The sequence below is a fragment of the Manis pentadactyla genome, chromosome 4, assembly GCF_030020395.1.
Source record: "Manis pentadactyla isolate mManPen7 chromosome 4, mManPen7.hap1, whole genome shotgun sequence".
NCBI classification, from domain to species: Eukaryota; Metazoa; Chordata; class Mammalia; order Pholidota; family Manidae; genus Manis; species Manis pentadactyla.
In genome coordinates this window covers 135465354-135487470 of record NC_080022.1, presented here as the reverse complement: position 1 = coordinate 135487470, position 22117 = coordinate 135465354, and the positions used below count along the sequence as shown (strand labels likewise).

Here is a 22117-nt window from a genome sequence, read left to right as displayed (position 1 = left end):
AGGGGCGGGCGGGAGGCAAGGCTTTGGGGGAGACTCCTCCTGCTTTCTCTGGCTTGCCACGCTCCGCCCTGCGCTCCTCGCCTGCCCACCCTCCTCCCTCGCAGTCTTCCCGAGATCTGAGCCGGTGATGTTGGAGAGTCTGGGCTCCAGGCCAGCACTGAGTGCCTGGTGAGACAGAGGTTGGGACTTAGATTTGCTTTATTGCCCTCCCTTTCCTTTCCTCTCCATTCTACTTTGCGTCTCCCCACCACCGCTGTCTAAGTTCGGGAACCTCCTGTTGGGGTGGGGAGTGGAGTTAGCTCGCTGCGAAGTCCCAGGGCTTGTAACCCACCCCCAGCTGGCTGTGACTGAGGCCTCTACCCTGATCCGTAGCCAGTTGGCCTGCCCTTGTCACTGCCCCGGCAGCCTCCGTTTCCATGTTCATATTAACCATAGTCCCTGGGGTTAGAGAGAGCTGGCTGCCGCGGCCTGGCGTCTTGCTGACTTCCTATTAGAGTTCCCGCTCTGTTTTCGTACTCGGGGCTTTCTGCCGGCCCCCCCAGCCCCGCCCCCATCCTAGAGTGTCTTCCGGCAGAGAGGGCACAGGATCTGGAGTTAGGAGTAGCAGCACTGAAGGAAGGAGGTGTCAGGATTCTGAAGCAATCGAAATCGAGGCCTCCGGTGTTAATTGTGGCTCATTTTACCTTGGCTGTTGTGGGAAGAAGGATTGTATGTCCTCTAGCAAGGGGCTGGGCCAAGCCCAGGCTTTCCCCTCTTGCATAACTACCTCTGCCTGAGCAAGACAGGTCTGGCTGGTTAGTCTAGTGCTTGCCTGGGGTGGGAGGCCAACCAGGGCCCCACACTCTGTGTGGCATCAGAGTCTTCCTCTGTGTGAATTAACTCTGTCCCTGAAGCCCCCCCAGACTGGCAGGGGTCCTGGAAAATGGGGTGGGGGCACATCAGGGAAGGACTGGCCCCAGCCTCTAACAGAGACATCTGGGAGAAAGCCAGGGACCTAGTCCTGCTGAAAGCAGGTACGTGCTGGCCTCTGAATTTGTGCTTATGATGAGTATGTGTGGATGCTTTTGCATTTGAGAATGCATATTTAGGGTGTGTCTGTGCCTTTAATTTCGGGTCTCCAATTCTGCTTGTATATGAATGGGTCAGGATGTCTGGAACTAAATTTGGAGACAAAAACTGACACCAGGAGACAAAGGTAGGATAGGCCCCTGAGTTCTCACAGGGAGCAGGGATATGGAAATAGATTTGAAGGGAGATTCCAGGCTACCTGGGGGGAGGAGAAATGTTTAGGTAATTGTGGAGACTTTTCTCCTGTAAGTAGGGTGTGATGAAAGAGCCAGACACCATGATCCTGTGGGCAAGAAATTAAAATGACTGGCTGAGGATTTGTTTTCCTCCAGGGCTGTGTTGGGGTGACAGGAGGTTTGGTGATTATCTGAGGGAATATAAATAGAAGCCTCCCTCTTTGCAAAAAGGATGTCATGGCCCCAGGGTGTTAGTGTGAGAACCCAGGTGTCCACCTTTGGCTCTCCCTTCTTAGCATCTGGCTTAGGAAGCTGCCAGCTTGTGTCTCCCCACTCCAAATGCTGGGGTCAGGCCAGGCCAGCAGCTGGGCATGGCTTCCCCAGTTCCTGGGCAGGATGCCAGCTGGCTAAGTGAGGGGAAAGGCAGGAGGAGCCCTGGCGGCGACTGAAAGGACCTGCCACAGTCAGAGCCCATGGCCTAAAGCCTGGTCCCTTGTTAGTAGGAGGGGAGAGAAGGGAGTGATTTGGCTGCTCTTCCCTTCTGACCCCTGACCTCCCATTCAGAACCCAAGCATCCCAGAGTACTCAAAACACTCTCTGTTTGCATCCAGTGAAGGGAGGCAAGGCTTGGAGGAGTTAATGCTGGAGTTCCTAGAGAGTGGGAACTGTGGTGAGGAAGGGTGAGGTTGAGGGGCTGCAAAGCCTGGGAACCTAGAGGCTTAGGTGTTCTGGTACTTTCTGCTCTAAAGATAAGGATGACATTCGGCTGCTGCCTTCAGCATTGGGTGTGAAGAAGAGAAAACGAGGACCCAAGAAGCAGAAAGAGAACAAGCCAGGAAAACCCCGAAAACGCAAGAAGCTTGTAAGTGTGAAGGACTCCTATCTCCACACCAGGCTCAGGAGACCCATCACAGAGACCTACATTTTCTCTGGTCCTGATTACTAGGGGAGAATCCTGAAGTCAGGGAGGCCTAACTTCCCCCTCTACACTCCAGATCTCATGGATCTGGGACCCTAACTTCACTCACTACAACCTAGTAAAGAGTCCAGTTGTCAATGTGACTTGCCTTAGCAGCAGAGAGAGGCAGTTGAAAGCACTAGAGGTAGACTGCATGAATTTAGAGCCGGACAGTCCTGTGTCTTCTTGGGCAATTTATTCAGAGCCGAGCAGTCCTGTGTCTTCTTGGGCAATTTATTTAGCATTCCCTGCCTCAGTTTCCCCATCTGCACAAAACTGGATAAGAATAAATAGGTCAGTTACTATCTCATAGCATTGTTATGACAATTAAAAAAGATAATCTACATGTGTGCAAAGAACAGGTCCTGGCAAATGGTAGGGCTGAAGAAATGTTATTTTAATTTCTTTCTCTTAGGACAGTGAGGAGGAATTTGGCTCTGAGCGAGATGAGTACCGGGAGAAGTCAGAGAGTGGAGGCAGTGAATATGGAACTGGACCAGGTCGGAAACGAAGACGGAAGCACCGAGAAAAAAAGGAAAAGAAGACGAAGCGGCGGAAAAAAGGGGAGGGAGATGGGGGGCAAAAGGTGAGTAGAATTAAAAGTGAGGGAGAGAAATCTGTATTAAAGGCAGGCAGGGGAGGAGGGAGGGAACCCCAAGGTGGGGTGCTAAGTGGAGAGGCTATAGTTTGTGAGGGGTGGGGATTGGGCCAGAGAATGGAGCTGGAAGCAGAAAGCCCAGGGAAGCTGGTGGGTAGGTAGGAGACAGCCAGAGAAAAGGATGATTTTAGCATTGGGTGTGAAGAAGTGAAAATGAGGACGCAAGCAGCAGAATAGGGGCCCAGGATAGGGGCTAGAGAAGCACCTGCCTCACTGAAGCCTGGTCTTTTCCAGCAGGTAGAACAGAAGTCATCAGCAACTCTGCTTCTGACCTGGGGCCTGGAGGACGTGGAACATGTGTTCTCTGAGGAGGATTACCACACACTCACCAACTACAAAGCCTTTAGCCAGTTCATGAGGTGCAGTAGGACTGGGGAGTCCTCACAAACACAGATACTTTAATTTGGGAGGGCCCTGGACCCCTCTGGAATTGATAAAAGCGAAGAACCTGCTCTCCAGAGAAATTCACTGCACAAACACAAAATTACACACTAATTTCAGGGAATTTCTAGACTCTTAAGGATCCAAAGACCCTAGTTAGGAAATCTTCAAGCGAGGGAGGGGCTAGGGTTAGGTTAGAAAACTCTGTAGTGACAGAATATAGTGAGGACTAATAGCCCTCCCTGCTCCAACAATTCCAGTTTCCCCTGCATGACTTCTTTCCAGACTGAAGCTGAGAGAACATCAGTGTTGCCCAGGTTCCTTTGCTCGGTTATCAAGTCCTCTGGTCTTCCCTTGGCCCCAGACTAATGACCTCAGGACCTGAGCTGCAGTGGCTCCCCAAGTAGAGTAGGCAATAGCAGAGATGCCTTTTGGGAGCAGGCACTGAACCATAGCAGTTCAGTGCTGTGAAGGCAGCCTGCTGGGGTTCAGGTCTGTGTATCATCTTGAGCAAATTACTTATTTGATCTTCAGTTTCTTCATCTATAAATTAGGCATAATTATAGTATGTACCTCACAGGGTCTTATGGGGGTTTTATGGGATAATGAATGGAAAGCCCAGTACAGTCAGTGTCTGGCCACTAGGGAGTATTCAGGATCCTGTAGCTGTCATTAGTACTGTCGTCTCACCTACCTCACTGCTGAGGTCAGTGCTTTTGTTAGCACCAGGGTCGTTCATGTCCTCACAACTTAAGTTGCATCTTAGCAACTTTGTAATTGTGAGGACAAAATGAGATGTATTGAATGTGAAAGTGTTTTATAAACACTTTTTTTTTTTTTTACTGATGCCAGTCTTTTTGTTTTACCCTTTTTTATCTTCTGTATTTAAATTTTATTGTTTCTATTTTTTTATACTTCAACCTTTTTTTTCCTTTTTAGACTTTTAATTTATTTTTAAATCTATGTTATTCGTAATAGGATATATCTTCACCCAGGAATCCTAGCTGTGCATAGACTTAAGTGATGAGGGGGAATGGCAGTATCCCCAAACCATCTGTGAAGGGTCCGAGTTTTCTGCTTCTATATTTACAGGCCTCTGATTGCTAAGAAGAATCCGAAGATACCAATGTCTAAGATGATGACCATCCTTGGGGCCAAGTGGAGAGAGTTCAGCGCCAATAACCCCTTCAAGGGGTCAGCAGCTGCTGTGGCGGCAGCGGCGGCGGCTGCAGCCGCAGCTGTAGCTGAGCAGGTGTCAGCTGCTGTCTCATCAGCCAATCCCATAGCACCTTCTGGACCCCCAGCCCTTCCACCACCCCCTGCTGCTGATACCCAGCCCCCACCCATACGAAGAGCCAAAACCAAAGAGGGCAAAGGTAGGACACCCTCTTCTTTGAACAGCTGTCACCACCCTACCCTTCAAACCGCGTGTTCTCAAATTCTAGGCTAGAACTCTTACCTCCTCAGCCTTGATTGTTGTAGAATTGCTTTCCAGGAAGGAGTTTGAGTGAAGCCATAGCCCACAGACAGGAGTTCAGAGGCCCCTGTGACCTCCTTTATTCTAGGGTGTCATGATCCCTGTTTTCTATTCCTCACTCCCTTTCATTCAGGTCCAGGCCATAAGAGGCGGAGTAAGAGCCCCCGAGTACCTGATGGTCGCAAGAAGCTTCGGGGAAAGAAGATGGCGCCACTCAGAATCAAACTAGGGCTTCTTGGTAGCAAGAGGAAGAAGGGAGGCTCGGTGAGCCAGCCCTCCCTATCCACTAAATAGCTGGGGGTGTCGGGGGAAGGGGGTCCACACATAGGAGTCCATGAGGGAAGCCTGAGTGGGAGCCAAAGGCCTGGGGAGGGAAGTGGGATCAAATTGACCTCCCTGACAACCATGGGGCTATGGGCAGTATGTTTTGCAGAGTGATGAGGGTCCTGAACCAGAGGCTGAGGAGTCAGACCTGGACAGTGGCAGTGTCCACAGTGCCTCGGGTCGACCTGATGGCCCTGTCCGCACCAAGAAACTAAAGAGAGGCCGGCCAGGAAGAAAGAAGAAGAAGGGTAAGGGGTGTTAGCTGTGTGTGATCCTGTCAGACTGCCTTCCTCGTCTCATTTTCAATTTGACTTCTTTATTCAACCCTTCTCTCACTCCCTTCCCTGTTTCTCTCTCTCTCTCTCTCTCTCTCTCTGTTCCCTTTGCCTCCACTGGGGTATATGACAGTCCTGGGCTGTCCTGCAGTGGCCGGGGAGGAGGAGGTTGATGGCTACGAGACGGATCACCAGGATTACTGTGAGGTGTGCCAGCAGGGTGGGGAAATTATTCTGTGCGACACCTGCCCTCGTGCCTACCACCTCGTCTGCCTTGATCCTGACCTTGACCGGGCTCCTGAGGGCAAATGGAGCTGCCCCCATTGTGTGAGTACCTGGTGCCAGCCTCTTACCAGCCCTCAGGGATTCACACGTCTATTCCTCCTTGGTTTCACTTGTCCTCTTCCTTACCCCCACAAGCCTGGGCTTCTCAGTAACAGATTTGGTCATCTCTCCCATCCCTTTGCCCCCCAGATCAACATATTTGGAAACTGAGAAGTGTCCCGTTCCATCATTCCCATCAGTCTTCTCTTCACTCCTAGGATTTAGGTGTCCTGTCTTTGCCTCTGTCTTCCAGTTTCACTCCTTTCTCCTTCTTTCCGTCTCCATTTCTGTCCTTGGCCTCTCAGGAGAAGGAGGGGGTACAGTGGGAGGCCAAGGAGGAGGAGGAGGAATATGAAGAGGAGGGAGAGGAAGAAGGGGAGAAGGAGGAAGAAGACGATCACATGGAGTACTGCCGTGTGTGCAAGGATGGTGGGGAGCTCCTGTGCTGTGACGCTTGCATCTCCTCCTACCACATTCATTGTCTGAACCCACCCCTGCCTGACATCCCCAACGGTGAATGGCTGTGTCCGCGATGCACGGTGAGTGGAACCCTCTCTCAGTGTTTACTCTTAGCCCCGCGTCTCCTTCATTTCTGGGGCCCAAATGTCCGGTGCTTTTCTACCCTTTCCAGCACTTAGCCTTCAGCTCCCTTGTAGAACCCTATCCTGCTACTCTATAATGACAGACTCTTTCTTTCCTCCTCCTTGGGTGTGCCAATCCTGAAGTGCCCCGTGCTGAAAGGTCGTGTGCAGAAGATCCTGCACTGGCGGTGGGGGGAGCCACCCATGGCAATGCCAGCCCCCCAGCAGGCAGATGGGAATCCAGATGCCCTACCCACTCGTCCTCTTCAAGGCAGATCAGAGCGAGAGTTCTTTGTCAAGTGGGTGGGACTGTCCTACTGGCACTGCTCCTGGGCCAAGGAGCTTCAGGTACAAGGGCCTCTCCTTTCCCCCTACCCTGTGACCCCATTTGCTGCCATTCTCACTCTCTCTCACTCCTCTCTCCTCTGGCCTTCCACACCCTTTGCTCTCCCTCATTTGAGGACTCTGGCCCTCAAATTCTACCTATTCCCTTAGTTTCCATATGTGGTTTTCTTGGTCTCCAGTCCTTTCTCTCAGTCTCCATTAGATTTCCTCCTTTAGATATCACATAGCCTCCCTTAATTCCATCTCTTTACTTTTCTGTCTTTAACTGTGTTTTACCAATATCCCCAATCTTAACAACCCGGTTTCCTGCCTCCTTTTGTTTATTACGTCCCACCCAGTTGCTGACTCTGTTCTGTTCCATTGTATTCATTCTTCTGCTTTGGTTTTAACTTACTATGTCTCTCCTCCTGCATCTTTCATAGCTCCCTTTCCCACACTGTTTCCCCTGCTGGCCGCTTCCCTATCCCCTTCTGTCCTCTCTGGATGTTCAGACTATCTCATCCCCCTTGCTCTGTGTCCCATCAGCTGGAAATCTTCCACTTGGTAATGTACCGAAACTACCAGCGGAAGAATGACATGGATGAGCCCCCACCCCTGGACTATGGCTCTGGTGAGGATGACGGGAAGAGTGACAAGCGCAAGGTGAAAGACCCTCACTATGCGGAGATGGAGGAGAAGTACTATCGTTTCGGCATCAAGCCAGAGTGGATGACTGTCCACCGTATCATCAACCACAGGTGAATCCTTGGTCCATGAGAAGGCCGACCTGGGGTATGCCACTCTTCTTACTGGGGTTATGGCCCATGTTAGTATTTGTGGATTAACCAAATAACTGATCTAATGGAATAACTCCCTACTGCAGCCGCAATCCTTCTGGCCTTGTTTCCTCTTTGGGGACGAGAGAAACCAGGAGGAAAGTCCAATGTAGCACTGACTCTCTGGCTTCCTCTACTCTCTAATAGCATAAGAAATGACATGAGTCTGGGGATTAGGACATGAAAGCAAAATATGAAAAACATGATTCATCCAGACCAGTGTTCCTAGTATTTACTAATTCATAGCATTTCTTACTGCCTGACATTAGACTGTATTTTTATCTTTGCACTCTCTTGCCGCCTTCTCTCGTAGAATATGAGCTCCGTGAGTGTAGGGTCATTTGTCTGGTTTGTGCACTGCTGAATCACCAGTGCCTAGGACAGTGCCTGGCACACAGTAGATGCTTGGTAAATGTTGATAGGATGAATAAATGATGTGGAAGCCCAGGGATGTGTTGTGATAGTTGAATTTTAGGAAGCTATCCTGAAAAGGTTAGGGTTGTACATCAACTCCCAATTCTAACCTCCGTTCCAGTGGCCTACCATTGAGGATTAGGGGACAGGTTCTATGTGTTTGCTGATGATTGTGGTTATTATGACTTCTATTTGTGATCCATATTATTTTTCTCCTGCTCCTCCTCTTGGTCTCCTGTCCCACAGTGTGGATAAAAAGGGGAATTACCACTATCTAGTGAAATGGAGGGACTTGCCATATGACCAGTCCACTTGGGAGGAAGATGAAATGAACATCCCTGAATATGAAGACCATAAGCAAAGCTACTGGAGACACCGGTGAGGGAACCAGGTTGTGGGTTAGAGGAAGGGTGAGGAATGGGGTCATGAAAGCTAAACCTCCAGCATAAAATGAGGTACAAGATGCAATCCAGAATTTAGGGTAGTGTGAGCCTGGGCTCGTTGTTTGGGGTGCAATTGGTACAGAAGCAGTGTGAGGAACAGATAGAAGACCTAACCTGAGTCATGGGAAGAGGATGCTCAGGAAGAGGGAGGGTTCGCTGTAGAGGTGAAATCCAAGGGGTGGATATAAAGAGCCCAGGAGAAAATTAAGGTAAGTGGGAGGTAGGTCTGGAATGGGCTCAGACACATTGGGAATCTCAGGAACAGGCCTCACTCAGACATGCTCTTTTCCCAGAGAACTAATTATGGGGGAGGACCCGGCTCAGCCCCGCAAATATAAGAAGAAGAAGAAGGAGCTGCAGGGTGATGGGCCTCCCAATTCTCCTACTAACGATGTAAGTCCTCTCACTTGGCCTTTCTCCCGTTTCTGGAGCCATGGCGATTGAAGATTTCCCAGAGGCTACTGACACACCTTCCCAGAGTGTCCACAACCTCGTTGAACAGTAGCTCTTCCTTCAGTATTCAGCCTTGTCCCCAGAGTGGCTAGGAATTTTGGCAGAGGAGAGAGAGAGCTGCTAGAGATAGCAGCACACAGGGCTCTTCCACGCCAGGTACTATCTTATGGAATGAGGGGAAGAAGCTGAAGACTAGAGCTTTCAGAAGCTCAGGCCAGAGTAGAGGGAATTACAGTCCAACTTGGTATCAGTGCTAGGGAATGGGGAGGAGGAGACCAGGACCAGAGGAGCAACTGACAATTGAGCTTTCTGACTTCTTGACTCTACAGCCTACCGTGAAATATGAGACTCAGCCACGGTTTATCACAGCCACTGGAGGCACACTGCACATGTATCAGCTGGAAGGACTGAATTGGCTCCGCTTCTCGTGGGCCCAGGGCACTGACACCATTTTGGCTGATGAGATGGGGCTGGGCAAGACCATACAAACCATCGTCTTCCTCTACTCACTCTACAAGGAGGTGCTGGATTAGGGCCCCTGGGGGACAGCCAGGCTGAGGCCTAGCTGGACTGGGGAAGGAGGAGAGCAGAGGGGTGTGGGAGGGGCGTGGTAGGCAGTGGACTGGGATAGGCAGCCTCGAGCCTGAACTAATGGTGCCCCTCCCCTTGGCTCCCAGGGCCACACAAAGGGTCCCTTCCTGGTGAGTGCTCCACTCTCTACCATCATTAACTGGGAGCGGGAGTTCCAGATGTGGGCACCTAAGTTCTATGTGGTGACATACACGGGTGACAAGGACAGCCGGGCCATCATTCGTGAGAATGAGTTTTCATTTGAAGACAATGCCATTAAAGGTGGCAAGAAAGCTTTTAAGATGAAGGTAAGCCCCTCTACCTCATATCCTCTAAGACGCTCACATCTGTCTTTAATTTGCCCCAACCAGGATTTCAGTCATTTTATTCCCCACTCAGCTTTCTTCCTCCCTTCCTCCACCCACACTCATGCCTCTTCACTCTGGTCCTAGAGATATAGTAGGCACTCCCAGGGGTGTGCTTGGATCTGTCTGGACTGGACCCATGTGGTAGAAGTGTGGGGGCTGTGTCCACTAAGCCCTGAAGTTTAGAGTTGAAGGACAGGATAACTGGCTCCCTTTGGGAGTCTCAGTCAGGACAGGGTGTCTGGGTAAAAAATACTGGTGGAAGTCTTAGGTGCTTGGGTGTCAGGTGGCAGCCAAATGGACAATGGTTGTGTTGGCAGAGGGAAGCACAGGTGAAGTTCCATGTTCTCCTGACATCATATGAGTTGATCACCATTGATCAGGCAGCACTTGGCTCCATCCGCTGGGCCTGCCTCGTGGTGGATGAGGCCCATCGGCTCAAGAACAATCAGTCCAAGGTGAGTGAGGTGCCCAGACCTCAGAATCTTGAGGCTGTGGACTCTTACTTGCCCTAGTTCTAAAAAATAAAGTGGGGACTTTCTGCAGTCCTAGAGGCAGGATGCCTGGGAATCCCTAGGAAGAAGTCCAGGCTGTAAGAGGGAGAGAAATAGGGATTTGGGGGTTTCTGATGTTAAAGGAATGGGAGCTGAAGGCTGGAAAAGGTTGATACTGTGGGCAAACCACTTGCCACTGATGGGCCCTTTCTCCTGCCTTTCTTTGCCCCATTTTCTAGTTTTTCAGGGTCCTCAATGGCTACAAGATTGATCATAAATTGCTGCTGACAGGAACTCCATTGCAGAATAATCTGGAGGAGCTCTTCCATCTGCTGAACTTTCTCACCCCAGAGAGGTTTAAGTAAGTGGCTCACTGGGGTGGTCTACAGAGATCCAAAGTGGAGGGGCTGAGAAGATAAGTGGGCCAAAGATTCATCTGAAGTAGACCAAGAGCCTGAGGTTCAGGGGCAAAGAACCTACAAGCCTGTTCATTTCCTTATCTCCTGGCTATTAGCAACCTGGAGGGCTTCCTGGAGGAGTTTGCTGACATATCCAAAGAAGACCAGATTAAAAAACTACATGACTTGCTGGGACCACATATGCTGCGGAGACTCAAGGCTGATGTCTTTAAGAACATGCCAGCCAAGACAGAGCTCATTGTTCGAGTGGAGCTGAGCCCCATGCAGAAGTGAGATGCAAGGCTACAGGAGGGGTTGGGAATTTGGTGGCATCTTTCCAAGAGGTGATGACCAAGTGCAACATCAAGACTGATTCCTTAATTATGTCTCTTCTGTGCCCCTACCCTGACCTTTAGGAAATACTACAAATACATCCTGACTCGAAATTTTGAGGCCTTGAATTCACGAGGCGGTGGGAACCAAGTGTCACTGCTTAACATCATGATGGATCTTAAGAAGTGCTGCAACCATCCATACCTCTTTCCTGTGGCTGCTATGGTAGATACAGGAGCTGGGAACTGATTAAATGCCTGGCTCTCTGAAAATGGGGGGAGTTGAGCACAGAGCTGGCACTGGAGTGGATGAGGCCAGGGAATTTAAAAAGCTGTAGAGGCTGAATTGGGCACAGCTTGCTAGGTACAATGAGACTATGGGGGCATATTTCCTGACCCTCTCTTCCTTTTTTCTCCTTCCTTCAGGAGTCCCCAAAACTCCCCAGTGGGGCTTATGAGGGTGGGGCACTTATTAAGGCATCTGGGAAGCTCATGCTGCTGCAGAAGATGCTGCGGAAGCTGAAGGAGCAAGGACACAGAGTGCTCATCTTCTCGCAGGTGACCCATCCCACAGCTCTTAGCATCCGACTCATCCCTTATCTCATTTTTGGGGCTGCCATGATGTGAGGTTCAGAGATTGCACACTTAAAGAGTTTCTGGTATAGCTAAGTCCACGTGGCCTTTGATCCTGTTCCTAATTAAGGGTGTTGGAAGTTGTAGTCCAGTTTCTTTTAAGCCAAATGGGGAGAAAGGAGAAGGTGAGTCATCTATTTTCTCAAGGAGGTCTCTGGGACATGGTACTATTTCTTAACCTTATTGGGTAGGGGAGGAGAGGAGGGCACAGACCAATTGGAAATCTGATAAACTCCATGGTCCAGAAAACTGCACGTATGGTTAGACAATTTGTACAGACTTTCAAGGGGCTCATAGATTTTCCTGAGACTTTCCCCTGGGTCTCAGAGAACCTCTGCACTGAAGAAATTATCTTAACCAAGGAGAGTGAGACAAGAATGTGGAATGAGGAGGAGCCAGGGGTAGGGGAAGCAGCACCAAGGGGGCACATGACAGGTCAGGGGTACAAATGTAAGGATTGGGGTTGCGGTAGAATAAAGGGATAGTCCAGACAAACTGCTCATCCCACTGCCTCATCATTCCCAGACTTCTTTTTTTTTTCTTGCTTTAGATGACCAAAATGTTAGACTTGCTAGAGGACTTTTTAGACTATGAAGGCTACAAGTATGAGCGCATTGATGGTGGCATCACCGGTGCCCTGAGGCAGGAGGCCATTGATCGGTTCAATGGTGAGAGCAGAGAGATGCCTTGGTTGCACTTGGGTGTGGGAGGCCTGAGAAACCTGTGCCTTGGTCTCTGGGATGGGAGGGGCAAGCCTGGGAGGATATTAGCTACCTGGGCTTTTGAGTTGGAGGCAGAGTTGTATGTAGTCAGGGAACATCTAAGAGCAGGTGGACAGAACTGCTGGGTTCTGTTACTGATCTAACTCTCACTTCCTAGCTCCTGGGGCCCAACAATTTTGCTTCCTCCTGTCTACCCGAGCTGGGGGCCTGGGCATCAATCTGGCCACTGCTGACACTGTCATCATCTTTGATTCTGACTGGAACCCCCATAATGACATCCAGGTGGGAACTCGCCTTCTAGAGCCCCTGTACCATTTAGCAAGGAGACCTGCATTTGTGGCAGAGGGTGTCATGTTCTGGGGTTGGAAATAAACCTCTTGGGAGGTAGAAGACTCTTAACATGCCAGCCTCCTTTCCCAAGCACGTGGGCAGCATTTCCCTTGCCATTCCCCAGGCCCATTCCCAATTGCCCCCTCCCTGCACTGCAGGCCTTCAGCCGGGCTCATCGGATTGGCCAGGCCAACAAAGTGATGATTTACCGGTTTGTAACTCGTGCATCAGTGGAAGAGCGAATCACACAAGTGGCCAAGAGAAAAATGATGTTGACACATCTGGTGGTGCGGCCTGGGCTAGGCTCCAAGGCAGGCTCCATGTCCAAGCAGGAACTGGATGACATCCTCAAATTTGGCACTGAAGAGCTGTTTAAGGATGAAAATGAGGGTAAGAACCTTTTCTCATCTCCCTGAAAGAACACCTCATTTCTGAAATCCCTGAAGAAAAACTCTTTTGTGCAGTGCATGGAGGAAGGTTGGCCTCTTTCCTCTCTCCCAGCATGTAGGGTTGAAAACAATACCAACAAATTTCTATGTAGACTCTTAGGGAAAGAGCCTTCCTGGAGTACCCATGAAAAGGAAGCAGAGTAGAAGGCTTTTTCTCCGACCTTTCTAAAGTTCTGCTCAAGGTTTTTTTAAGAACTCAAAGTCCCCTCTTGTTCCTGGTCTCCACCAGGGGAGAATAAGGAGGAAGACAGCAGTGTGATTCACTATGACAATGAGGCCATTGCTCGGCTGTTGGACCGGAACCAGGATGCAACTGAGGACACTGATGTTCAGAACATGAATGAGTATCTCAGCTCTTTCAAGGTGGCACAGTACGTGGTGCGGGAGGAAGATAAGGTGAGAAGCTTGGGGCCAGGTATTGTCTTATTCTGGGCCATCTTTGAAGGGCAGTGCTTCACTGGACCTCTAAGTATAAGGATCCTTCTTTGCTCTTATTTTTTTATCTGATCAGTTTTTTACCATCATGCCCAGCATAGGATCTTAATCAACTTCTTGGTCTAATGGGTGAAACCAGACTTTGGAGAAAACTTAGAACAGAAAGTACTGATAAACACAGAAGGCTACCTTGTAAATCAGGGCCAGAGGGATGCAGAGAGCACTAGAGGAGAGGCTTAGAAAAGAGAAAAGTAACAAGGAAAAGGAGCATATTGCACGTAAGGGATAAGGAAAATGTGCCATGTCCAGAAAATTTACAGAGTTGAGATCTTGGAGGCAGGAGAGTAGGATTTTGTTGTGGTAGAACGACTGGGTCCCACCAGCATCCATTCTGCTGTCCTTCAGATTGAGGAGATTGAACGAGAGATCATCAAGCAGGAGGAGAATGTGGATCCTGACTACTGGGAGAAGCTGCTGAGGCATCACTATGAGCAACAGCAGGAAGACCTAGCCCGGAATCTCGGCAAGGGCAAGCGGGTTCGTAAGCAAGTTAACTACAATGATGCTGCTCAGGAGGACCAAGGTGAGGACTGCCTCTGATGTAGGAACCAAGAAGGGAAGAGCGCTGAGGAGGGTCCTGGAGGCTGGCGGCACTTAGAGGGAAAGAAGACTAGAGGTCAGGGCCTTTCTGCTAAAGGGGAAAGAGAGGAGGAAGGATCCATAGGAGCAACCCTGGGAGCCAGGGGTTTACACAAGGTCTAATGTATCTGATGGTTTTTGAGGGCTCATGTGGACACCCATGGGTCCTTGCTTAGAGTGAGATATACAGGAGTAAGGGGCACCCAGAGGCAACGTGAGTGGTGAGTAGACATGGCTCAGGATGTGTGGCCCAAAAGTCAGACTGTGGGCAGTCACCCAACATGCCCAGGAGGATCAAGGCCAGAGTGAAGGTACAGAGGTCTTTGAAGGGAGGCATCCAGGTGGAAAGGGCCCCAGCATGGGCTTATTCAGGGAGCCATTCCTGACCACTGAGCTCTTCCCTGTGCAGATAACCAGTCAGAATACTCTGTAGGATCAGAGGAGGAAGATGAAGATTTTGATGAACGTCCTGAAGGTGACATCTGTTTTCCTGACTTTCTACCCCAGCTCTTCCCATTTCATTTCCTGGTGTGCTTTAAGCCCATTGTTTTTATACAAATAAATGATTTTTTAAAGAAAAACTAAAGATTGCAGATAAACAAAACAGAAGAAATTCCATAATTTCTCCACTGTTATAACTTAGAGTAATGACCATGCAGGCTCAGATGCATAGATGAAAGATCAAGAAAGGTCACACTACATTTCCATCAGTAAGCTTGCACATCAAATATGTGCTACTGATTTTTTAATACGACTGGATTCTCTCAGGTCTACTGGGTTTGTGGTTATGAAAGTGCCTGGAAGGGAATTAGAAGTAGTACCTAAGACATGACACAGGCCTCCCTTTTTCTGTATCTTGTGAGAATGGGATGCTGAGGAGTGAGGAAGGGGCGGACCTACTAACCAGGGTCAACCCCCGTGTCACTCAGGGCGTCGACAGTCTAAGAGGCAACTCCGGAATGAAAAGGATAAGCCACTGCCTCCATTGTTGGCTCGAGTTGGGGGCAACATTGAGGTGAGGACTGGGCCAGGCCCCTGGGAGATTCAAAGAAGAAAGAGTGAAGGCTGGGGTGTGGAGGTTGAGGCCGAGTCACTGAGGGGAGAAAAGACAAAAAAAATGAAACCCCTGGCTCACTCCCTCATGCCCCATCCTCAGGTGCTGGGATTCAACACGCGTCAACGGAAGGCTTTCCTCAATGCTGTGATGCGCTGGGGCATGCCACCACAGGATGCCTTCACCACGCAGTGGCTGGTGCGGGATCTGAGGGGCAAGACTGAGAAGGAGTTCAAGTGAGTGTGGGTGATACAGGGCTGAGTTGAATGAAAGGGTAAGAGGTTTGGCTGTTACTTTTTTCCACTTGGCCACCATATGATGTGACCTTACTCAACTGATGACCACGCTCCCTGCCATGCAACATTTCCTGGCTCGGTTTCCTGGGACGTGGGTTCAGCCTACTCCACCTCCCCTCAGACGAGCCTAGAGCAGAGAGGCCAGGCATCCTCCCCCATCAGAGAGGTGGTTAAGACAGGAGCATCACTTCTACTGTCCTTGCCTCACATTTTCCTGGCCATGGTAACCTGGCAGGGGAGTTAGTGGAAAGGATGAAAAGCTGTCTGATGGGGCCTAGAACAAAGTACCAAGGTCAAGAAAGAAAACGGGAAAAACGGGAGAGGCGGACAGGGCAGTTAACGATTTGGAGGGCTGATAATGGTGAGATTCAGAGGCCTTGGGGAGGCATCTGTAGAGTTTAGGGCTCAGGGATTCAGCAATCCCTGTGCCCGCTCATTGCCCGTGTCCTCCTCATGCTCCCCAAACCCACCTCCCCACCCCATGCTCCTTAGGGCCTATGTGTCTTTGTTCATGCGCCATCTGTGTGAGCCCGGGGCAGACGGCTCTGAAACCTTTGCTGATGGGGTCCCTCGGGAAGGTCTGAGTCGCCAGCAAGTGCTGACCCGCATTGGAGTCATGTCTCTCGTCAAGAAGAAGGTATCAGTCTTCCCCTCACCCCAAGTCAAGCTAGCCACCTAGGCCCTGTCCCTCCTTTGCATTGTGTGCCTCAGTTCTGGACTCAAGTCAGTGCGAGATGAGACAGGAAACTGGAGCTTCCTGTGTGTGTACAGGACCTGGAGCTGATCCCTGTCCCTACAACTGTCCTGTCCTGCTCAGGTGCAGGAGTTTGAGCACATCAATGGGCGCTGGTCAATGCCTGAGCTGATGCCCGACCCCAGTGCCGAGTCGAAGCGCTCCTCCAGAGCTTCCTCGCCTACCAAAACATCTCCCACCACCCCTGAGGCTTCTGCTACCAATAGTCCTTGCACTTCTAAACCTGGTAATTGGGTTGGGATGGCAGGAGCAATGGAAATGGGGCCAGTCTGGCACACACAGAGGGATGAGTCAGGGTGGGTGGGGTTCCTGCCATGTTCACACTACTTTCCCCCTGCAGCTACTCCAGCTCCAAGCGAGAAAGGAGATGGTGTAAGGACACCTCTTGACAAGGATGAAGCAGAAAACCTGGACGAGAAGCCAGAGAAGAATAGTAAAGTTGGGGAGAGGATGGAGACAGAGGTGTGTGTTTACCTAGCTCCCCCAGAGGGGAAGCAGTAGAGGGGGGTTGGAGGCCAGGTGCCTGGAAGCCTTCCATTTCATCCTGAGTCCATTGTCCTCCTCCAGGCTGATGTGCCTAGCCCAGCCCCATCGCTTGGGGAGCGGCTGGAGCCAAGGAAGATTCCTCTAGAGGACGAGGTGGCAGGGGTACCTGGAGAGATGGAGCCTGAGCCTGGGTACCGGGGGGACAGAGAGAAGTCAGGTGGGTGCATGGCCTTAGGGGTGATGAGCGGCGCAGGATTTGGGGCTTCCCTCTTCTGAGGTCAGGAGATGAGGGTGACATCCATCCTTCCTGTCCGTTACCCCCTCCCACAGCCACAGAGTCGACACCAGGAGAGAGGGGGGAGGAGAAGCCGTTGGATGGACAGGAACACAGGGAGAGGCCGGAGGGGGAAACAGGGGATTTGGGCAAGAGAGGTAATGGGTGGAAGAACTGGATACCTGGGTTTCTGGGGGAATCAGGGGATGGAGTCTGGGGACCCAAATGCCTGGGTCCTGGGTGGGGAGCTGCTCCAAGGGCTAGTACGGTACATGAAGTAGTCTTGGGACCTGGGCAGAGACTGTCCTGGGGTGTGTGAGTTCTGCCCTGTCTGTCCTAGCAGAAGATGGAAAAGGGGACCGGGAGCTTCGGTCTGGGCCTCCTCGAGATGAGCCACGGCCCAACGGGCGACGTGAGGAGAAGGCAGAAAAGCCACGGTTCATGTTCAATATCGCAGATGGTGGCTTCACAGGTGGGAGGTTCTCTCTGCCACCTTCTCACTGGAATTAACCCATCCTTGTGGGATTTCTCACTTTGCCTGAGGCTTCCTGCTCTCTTTATTTCCAAGTAACTGCCGATGGAATGGTGCATGCTCTCATCCTTGTCCTCATCCCTCAAGTATACTAACTCTGAGATGTCTTTAATCCTGCCTTTATTCTTAATCCTAACTTGAGCCTTGTTGGTAACTATATTCTTAACCCGTAGCCTAAACTTTACCAGTTCCTCCTGAAGAGCCCTCAGCTCCTGAAGAGCCCTTAGCCCTCTTCCTCTGTCCAGTTCCTTCATCTACAGCTGCCTATTGGGCTGGCTGTGGGTTGCAATCTCCCAGTGCCTCATCCGTCTTCATTGTCTTTGCAGAGCTTCACACGCTGTGGCAAAATGAGGAACGGGCAGCTATTTCCTCAGGAAAACTCAATGAGATCTGGCACCGAAGACATGACTATTGGCTTCTGGCTGGGATTGTCCTGTATCCTTTGATACAAATTCTAGAAAACAAATGTCCTCAGAACCTGGGAGAGGGGACCTACAAAGAGGATGAGTCCACATACCTAGGGAAGGGTGGATCATGCCACACTTTGGGGACATCCGGCCAGCCCACCCCAGCCCCGTTAAATTCCTTGATGGTCCCCTTCTTTCATTGGCAGCCATGGCTACGCACGGTGGCAGGACATCCAGAATGATGCTCAGTTTGCTATTATCAATGAGCCATTTAAAACTGAAGCCAATAAGGGGAACTTTCTGGAGATGAAAAATAAGTTCCTGGCCCGGAGGTTCAAGGTGGGGATCAGAGAGAAAAAGAACAGTGATGAAGAGGGGCTTGGGTCAGAGGTGGGACTGGTTGGACTGTAGAGAAGGTTAACATGTTGAGGGTGGTGGTGATGCTTGAGGCTAAGACCAGAGCCAGAGTGTAACTTTGTATCTGTGACTGTGGTCTGGATCAGGGTCAATACTGGGGTCACAATCAGTCGATGCTTGGGGTACTGTGGGCCAGAGTGAACACAGTGTGGGTCTCCAGTACTGCTGGCACTGGCAGATCCGTGTGCTCACCCCCTCCCCATGCCCTCAGCTCCTGGAGCAGGCGCTGGTGATTGAGGAGCAGCTTCGGCGGGCAGCCTACCTAAACCTATCACAGGAGCCGGCGCACCCCGCCATGGCCCTCCACGCCCGCTTCGCCGAGGCTGAGTGCCTGGCCGAGAGCCACCAGCACCTCTCCAAGGAGTCGCTGGCGGGGAACAAGCCGGCCAACGCCGTCCTGCACAAGGGTAAGGGCCGCGGCGGCCCCGCGCGGGGGAGGGCCCACAACGCTGCGTAAGTCTTCACCCCGCACCCCTCAAAATCTTCCCTACCCTCTGAACCATCCCCCTCTGACCTCTAACTTCACCCTGATCCACCTGGCCACACCCTTTGGTTTTAGTCTCTAGGATTTGTGCAAGCCAACTCTCCTCCATGCCTAAAAGCATTCACATCAGTGCTAAAAGAGGGACCTGTCCCCCCCAAACTCCGTGAGACTGTGCTACGTTCCCTCCACAGGGTGGAACTTCTTTGCTGATCCACACACTTGCCATATTGCTAATAGCACCCTCTCCAGGGCCTTGGCCTGTGCATAGTCCACAAAACTCCTTCCCCCATCCCACAAGTCATGTTATTCACACCTCATGAGGCAAAAACTGTCACCATCCCACCCTCTGACCCTACCCCAGGAAACTTCCCTTTGACCTTCAACCCTCCTTCCTAAACCCTCTTACCTTGATGATAATTGATTAAATTCCAAAGCCCTCTATCTAATCCTATTTGAAATAGTGATTTGATTCCTGTTCTAATTCCTTGAATCTATAATGCTGACCCTCTAACCACCCCCCCTTACATATTAAAACTTGATTCCTTAAATGTCTGGACCACTTACCACCTCCCATGCCTCCTATTTCCTCCCCATCATCCCCAGCCCCACAACCTCACTCTTGCAGTGTGGGATGTTCTGACAACTCCCTGCCCCATGTCTTCCAATGTCTTCCCCTATTTTCCTTTTTTCCATATTCCCCTTTCATTTTTTCTCTCTCCATCTGTCCTCTGGTAATCTGGTCTTTTTGCCTCTTTGCCTGACATTTTTTCTTTTTCTCGAGTTACTGTCTTTTTGTTTCTTTCATTTTCTTGGTCTCTGGTTTTTTGACATCTGTGCCCTCTCTTTTTCTATGACTATATCTGTCCTCTGACTCTTTTCCTGGCTCCATCTCTCCTTTTCCTTGTCTTTCTCTTGCCTTTCTTTCTCCGTGGCCCGGGCCCCAGTTCTGAACCAGCTGGAGGAGTTGCTGAGCGACATGAAGGCGGATGTGACCCGCCTGCCAGCCACGTTGTCCCGAATACCCCCCATCGCAGCCCGCCTTCAGATGTCCGAGCGCAGCATCCTCAGCCGGCTGGCCAGCAAGGGCACAGAGCCTCACCCCACACCGGTAACCCTCTTTCTCCCTAACTTCAGTTTTCCCTGTTGGTACTCCTGCACATTTATGTAAACATTTCCATCAGAATTCTATACAATATGGAAAACAACTTGCTCAGACACACTCATCACCCTTGAGTCTCCCTGGAGTTTGACCTGTTTCCCCTAAAGCCTATTTTCCTCTCAAAGACAATGGACTCTCTAACATGTACTTGCTCTTTCTTCCAGGCCTTTCCCCCGGGTCCATACGCTACACCTCCGGGGTACGGGGCGGCCTTCAGCGCCGCACCCGTAGGGGCCCTGGCCGCCGCAGGCGCCAATTACAGCCAGATGCCTGCAGGGTCCTTCATCACAGGTTAGCTGGTGACTTCCTTTCGCCTACCTCTTCTATTCCTTCTCTTCCAAGCTTCATCCCTGTTCAGCTATTCTTTTACAATTCCAGTCATCTCATTTCCTTGGAAGTATCCAGTGTTTTATGGAATGGAGTTAATCCGGGTTTTATTCTTCCTTCCCATTCCTTCCATTCCCATCGCCAAAAACCTCATCCAGGGTTTCAGTGGTCTGTGGCATGGTACCTCTTACCCAAGCCTCCTCCATCTGGGTTACTTCAAGGAAAAAGAATATACAGTCCTAAGAGGGCAGTGTGTAGTGAGAGTTGAAACATGTGTTCCATAATGCGGCACAAGGGGAAGTCTTAGGGAGAGGGGTCCGCCCTGGTTTTCCCACTCCTACCCTGAAAAACTGGAAGTGCCATGGGGTGACCTAGAAGTAAGAAAATGCTATCGTCACAAAGTGGTGTTTGGGAGTGAAGTAGGGATTGACCTTTCGTTACCCCTTCCCAAACAGCCGCCACCAACGGCCCTCCGGTGCTGGTGAAGAAGGAGAAGGAAATGGTGGGGGCACTGGTGTCAGACGGGCTGGATCGGAAGGAGCCCCGAGCCGGGGAGGTGATCTGTATAGACGACTGACCGGATCCCAGGCCTGCCCTTCACCCAGGCCCCGTGCCCGTGGCCGACCCCCAGCTCAGGCTCTGGGGCCTGCTGCCAGTCTACCTTCCCCACCCCTTGGGCAACCACTGGGCTAGAGGCCCCTTTGCCCCTCTCTACAACTCCTCTCAAAAAGGGCCCCTTGTTTTTGTGCACTCCTGAGCACCTCTCCCACTTCACTTTGAAGACTGTGCTGGTGAGAAGAGGTTTGTGTGGGAGATGGCTAGCAGGGTCTTCCAAATACCTGTACCCCTCACCGCCAAGCGTACACCACTTCCCAATAAATGGTTGTGGGGAGGAAAGAGGTGGAGCCTCCCCAGTCTTTATTCCTGCAATATAAACTCCATCTCCTGCAGAAGTGGGGGATTAGCCTTGCCTGGCCTTTAGGAACTTTGTTGGGGAAAAGAGCTTTGAAGAAAAAGGAGACTTTAGAGAGGGGAGACAATGAGCCCCGGGAGGGAAGAAGGGAAGAGGAGGGGTGGCTGCATGTTTCTTTCCCCTCCCTTAACGGAGGGTGAAGCAGTTAACGAGGGTGTCAGTTGCTGTTCAGCCTCAGAATAAAAGTGCCATTCACTGGCTCAGTTACCCTCCTGTGTATTGGCATCTTGTGTTGGGAATCTTTCCCCTCCCTAGGGGACCAAGGACCACCCCTACAAAGAGAATAATGGTTGGGCGATACTCCCTCAAGCCAAAGAGGAGCTCCCCAATCTGTCCTAGGGATCCAGGTAACCTAGAAAGGGTGGAAGAAAATATAACAGGCCAGACATGGGGGAGCCCCCAGCTCTGGGGCTCAGGTTCTTGGAGGACTTGTACCCTCCCTGAAGGCCTGGATATGGGCTAAATTTGAATGGGTCAGGCAGGGTGCCTAGTCAGGGGACTACCTTGCCTTTGGGACCAGAATAGTGGGGAGCAGGCTGGGGAGCCATGGGCGCACTCTCCTCCCCAGGAGGGGCTGGGGAGAGTGGCAGTTTGCGTGGCAAACCCCCCACTTCTTCACTGCCCCTTCACTTTCTTGCTGCCCCTTTCCCAGTCTCTCTTCACACCCACTCCTGGTCTGTCCCACTCCCCTCTTCTGTATCAGGTTTATCGGTTGTACATATAAATTATACTTTCCTTTCTGTGTGCTCTGTTGTTTTTGAGTGGGGGAGTTCACTGGTTGGGGGAGGGATAAAGAAAGAAAGGGTATTGCTTTCTCTCTTCCATATTACCCATCTTTCAATCTTTTTTAATCTTGTGACTTTTCCTACTTTTCATTTTTCTTGCATCATCAACT

The 22117-nt window shown here is 50.9% G+C and overlaps 1 protein-coding gene and 1 non-coding gene across 14 annotated transcripts in view; both read left to right on the top strand.

The window, feature by feature from the left end:
• CHD3 (chromodomain helicase DNA binding protein 3) overlaps positions 1-21962 on the top strand; it is a 24793-nt gene extending 2831 nt beyond the window's left edge. Inside the window, exons 1-40 of one of the 13 annotated variants that reach the window (XM_057500910.1) lie at positions 905-1013; positions 1994-2106; positions 2618-2788; positions 3095-3219; positions 4334-4617; positions 4852-4982; positions 5140-5290; positions 5451-5644; positions 5947-6180; positions 6367-6570; positions 7093-7304; positions 8043-8174; positions 8533-8632; positions 9022-9213; positions 9370-9570; positions 9948-10085; positions 10361-10482; positions 10636-10809; positions 10936-11077; positions 11278-11409; positions 12035-12152; positions 12364-12488; positions 12695-12926; positions 13215-13381; positions 13826-14003; positions 14469-14534; positions 14989-15074; positions 15216-15349; positions 15902-16046; positions 16227-16389; positions 16504-16625; positions 16731-16866; positions 16980-17081; positions 17264-17395; positions 17782-17890; positions 18069-18201; positions 18491-18732; positions 19708-19871; positions 20087-20213; positions 20705-21962. In XM_057500910.1, the coding sequence (XP_057356893.1) occupies positions 923-1013; positions 1994-2106; positions 2618-2788; positions 3095-3219; positions 4334-4617; positions 4852-4982; positions 5140-5290; positions 5451-5644; positions 5947-6180; positions 6367-6570; positions 7093-7304; positions 8043-8174; positions 8533-8632; positions 9022-9213; positions 9370-9570; positions 9948-10085; positions 10361-10482; positions 10636-10809; positions 10936-11077; positions 11278-11409; positions 12035-12152; positions 12364-12488; positions 12695-12926; positions 13215-13381; positions 13826-14003; positions 14469-14534; positions 14989-15074; positions 15216-15349; positions 15902-16046; positions 16227-16389; positions 16504-16625; positions 16731-16866; positions 16980-17081; positions 17264-17395; positions 17782-17890; positions 18069-18201; positions 18491-18732; positions 19708-19871; positions 20087-20213; positions 20705-20942 (6162 nt within the window). In that variant the 5' untranslated portion in view covers positions 905-922 and the 3' untranslated portion in view covers positions 20943-21962. Of the gene's footprint in view, positions 1-904; positions 1014-1993; positions 2107-2617; positions 2789-3094; positions 3220-4333; positions 4618-4851; positions 4983-5139; positions 5291-5450; positions 5645-5946; positions 6181-6366; positions 6571-7092; positions 7305-8042; positions 8175-8532; positions 8633-9021; positions 9214-9369; positions 9571-9947; positions 10086-10360; positions 10483-10635; positions 10810-10935; positions 11078-11277; positions 11410-12034; positions 12153-12363; positions 12489-12694; positions 12927-13214; positions 13382-13825; positions 14004-14468; positions 14535-14988; positions 15075-15215; positions 15350-15901; positions 16047-16226; positions 16390-16503; positions 16626-16730; positions 16867-16979; positions 17082-17263; positions 17396-17781; positions 17891-18068; positions 18202-18490; positions 18733-19707; positions 19872-20086; positions 20214-20704 lie in introns of those variants that run through there. The other 12 variants (XM_036896219.2, XM_036896222.2, XM_036896220.2 and 9 more) reach the window with 12 other exon arrangements.
• On the top strand, positions 15482-15621 carry LOC118917918 (small Cajal body-specific RNA 21). The gene has a single exon (XR_005026932.1). It is a non-coding gene; the product is annotated as a small Cajal body-specific RNA 21 (non-coding RNA).
• Positions 21963-22117: the final 155 nt, after the last annotated feature.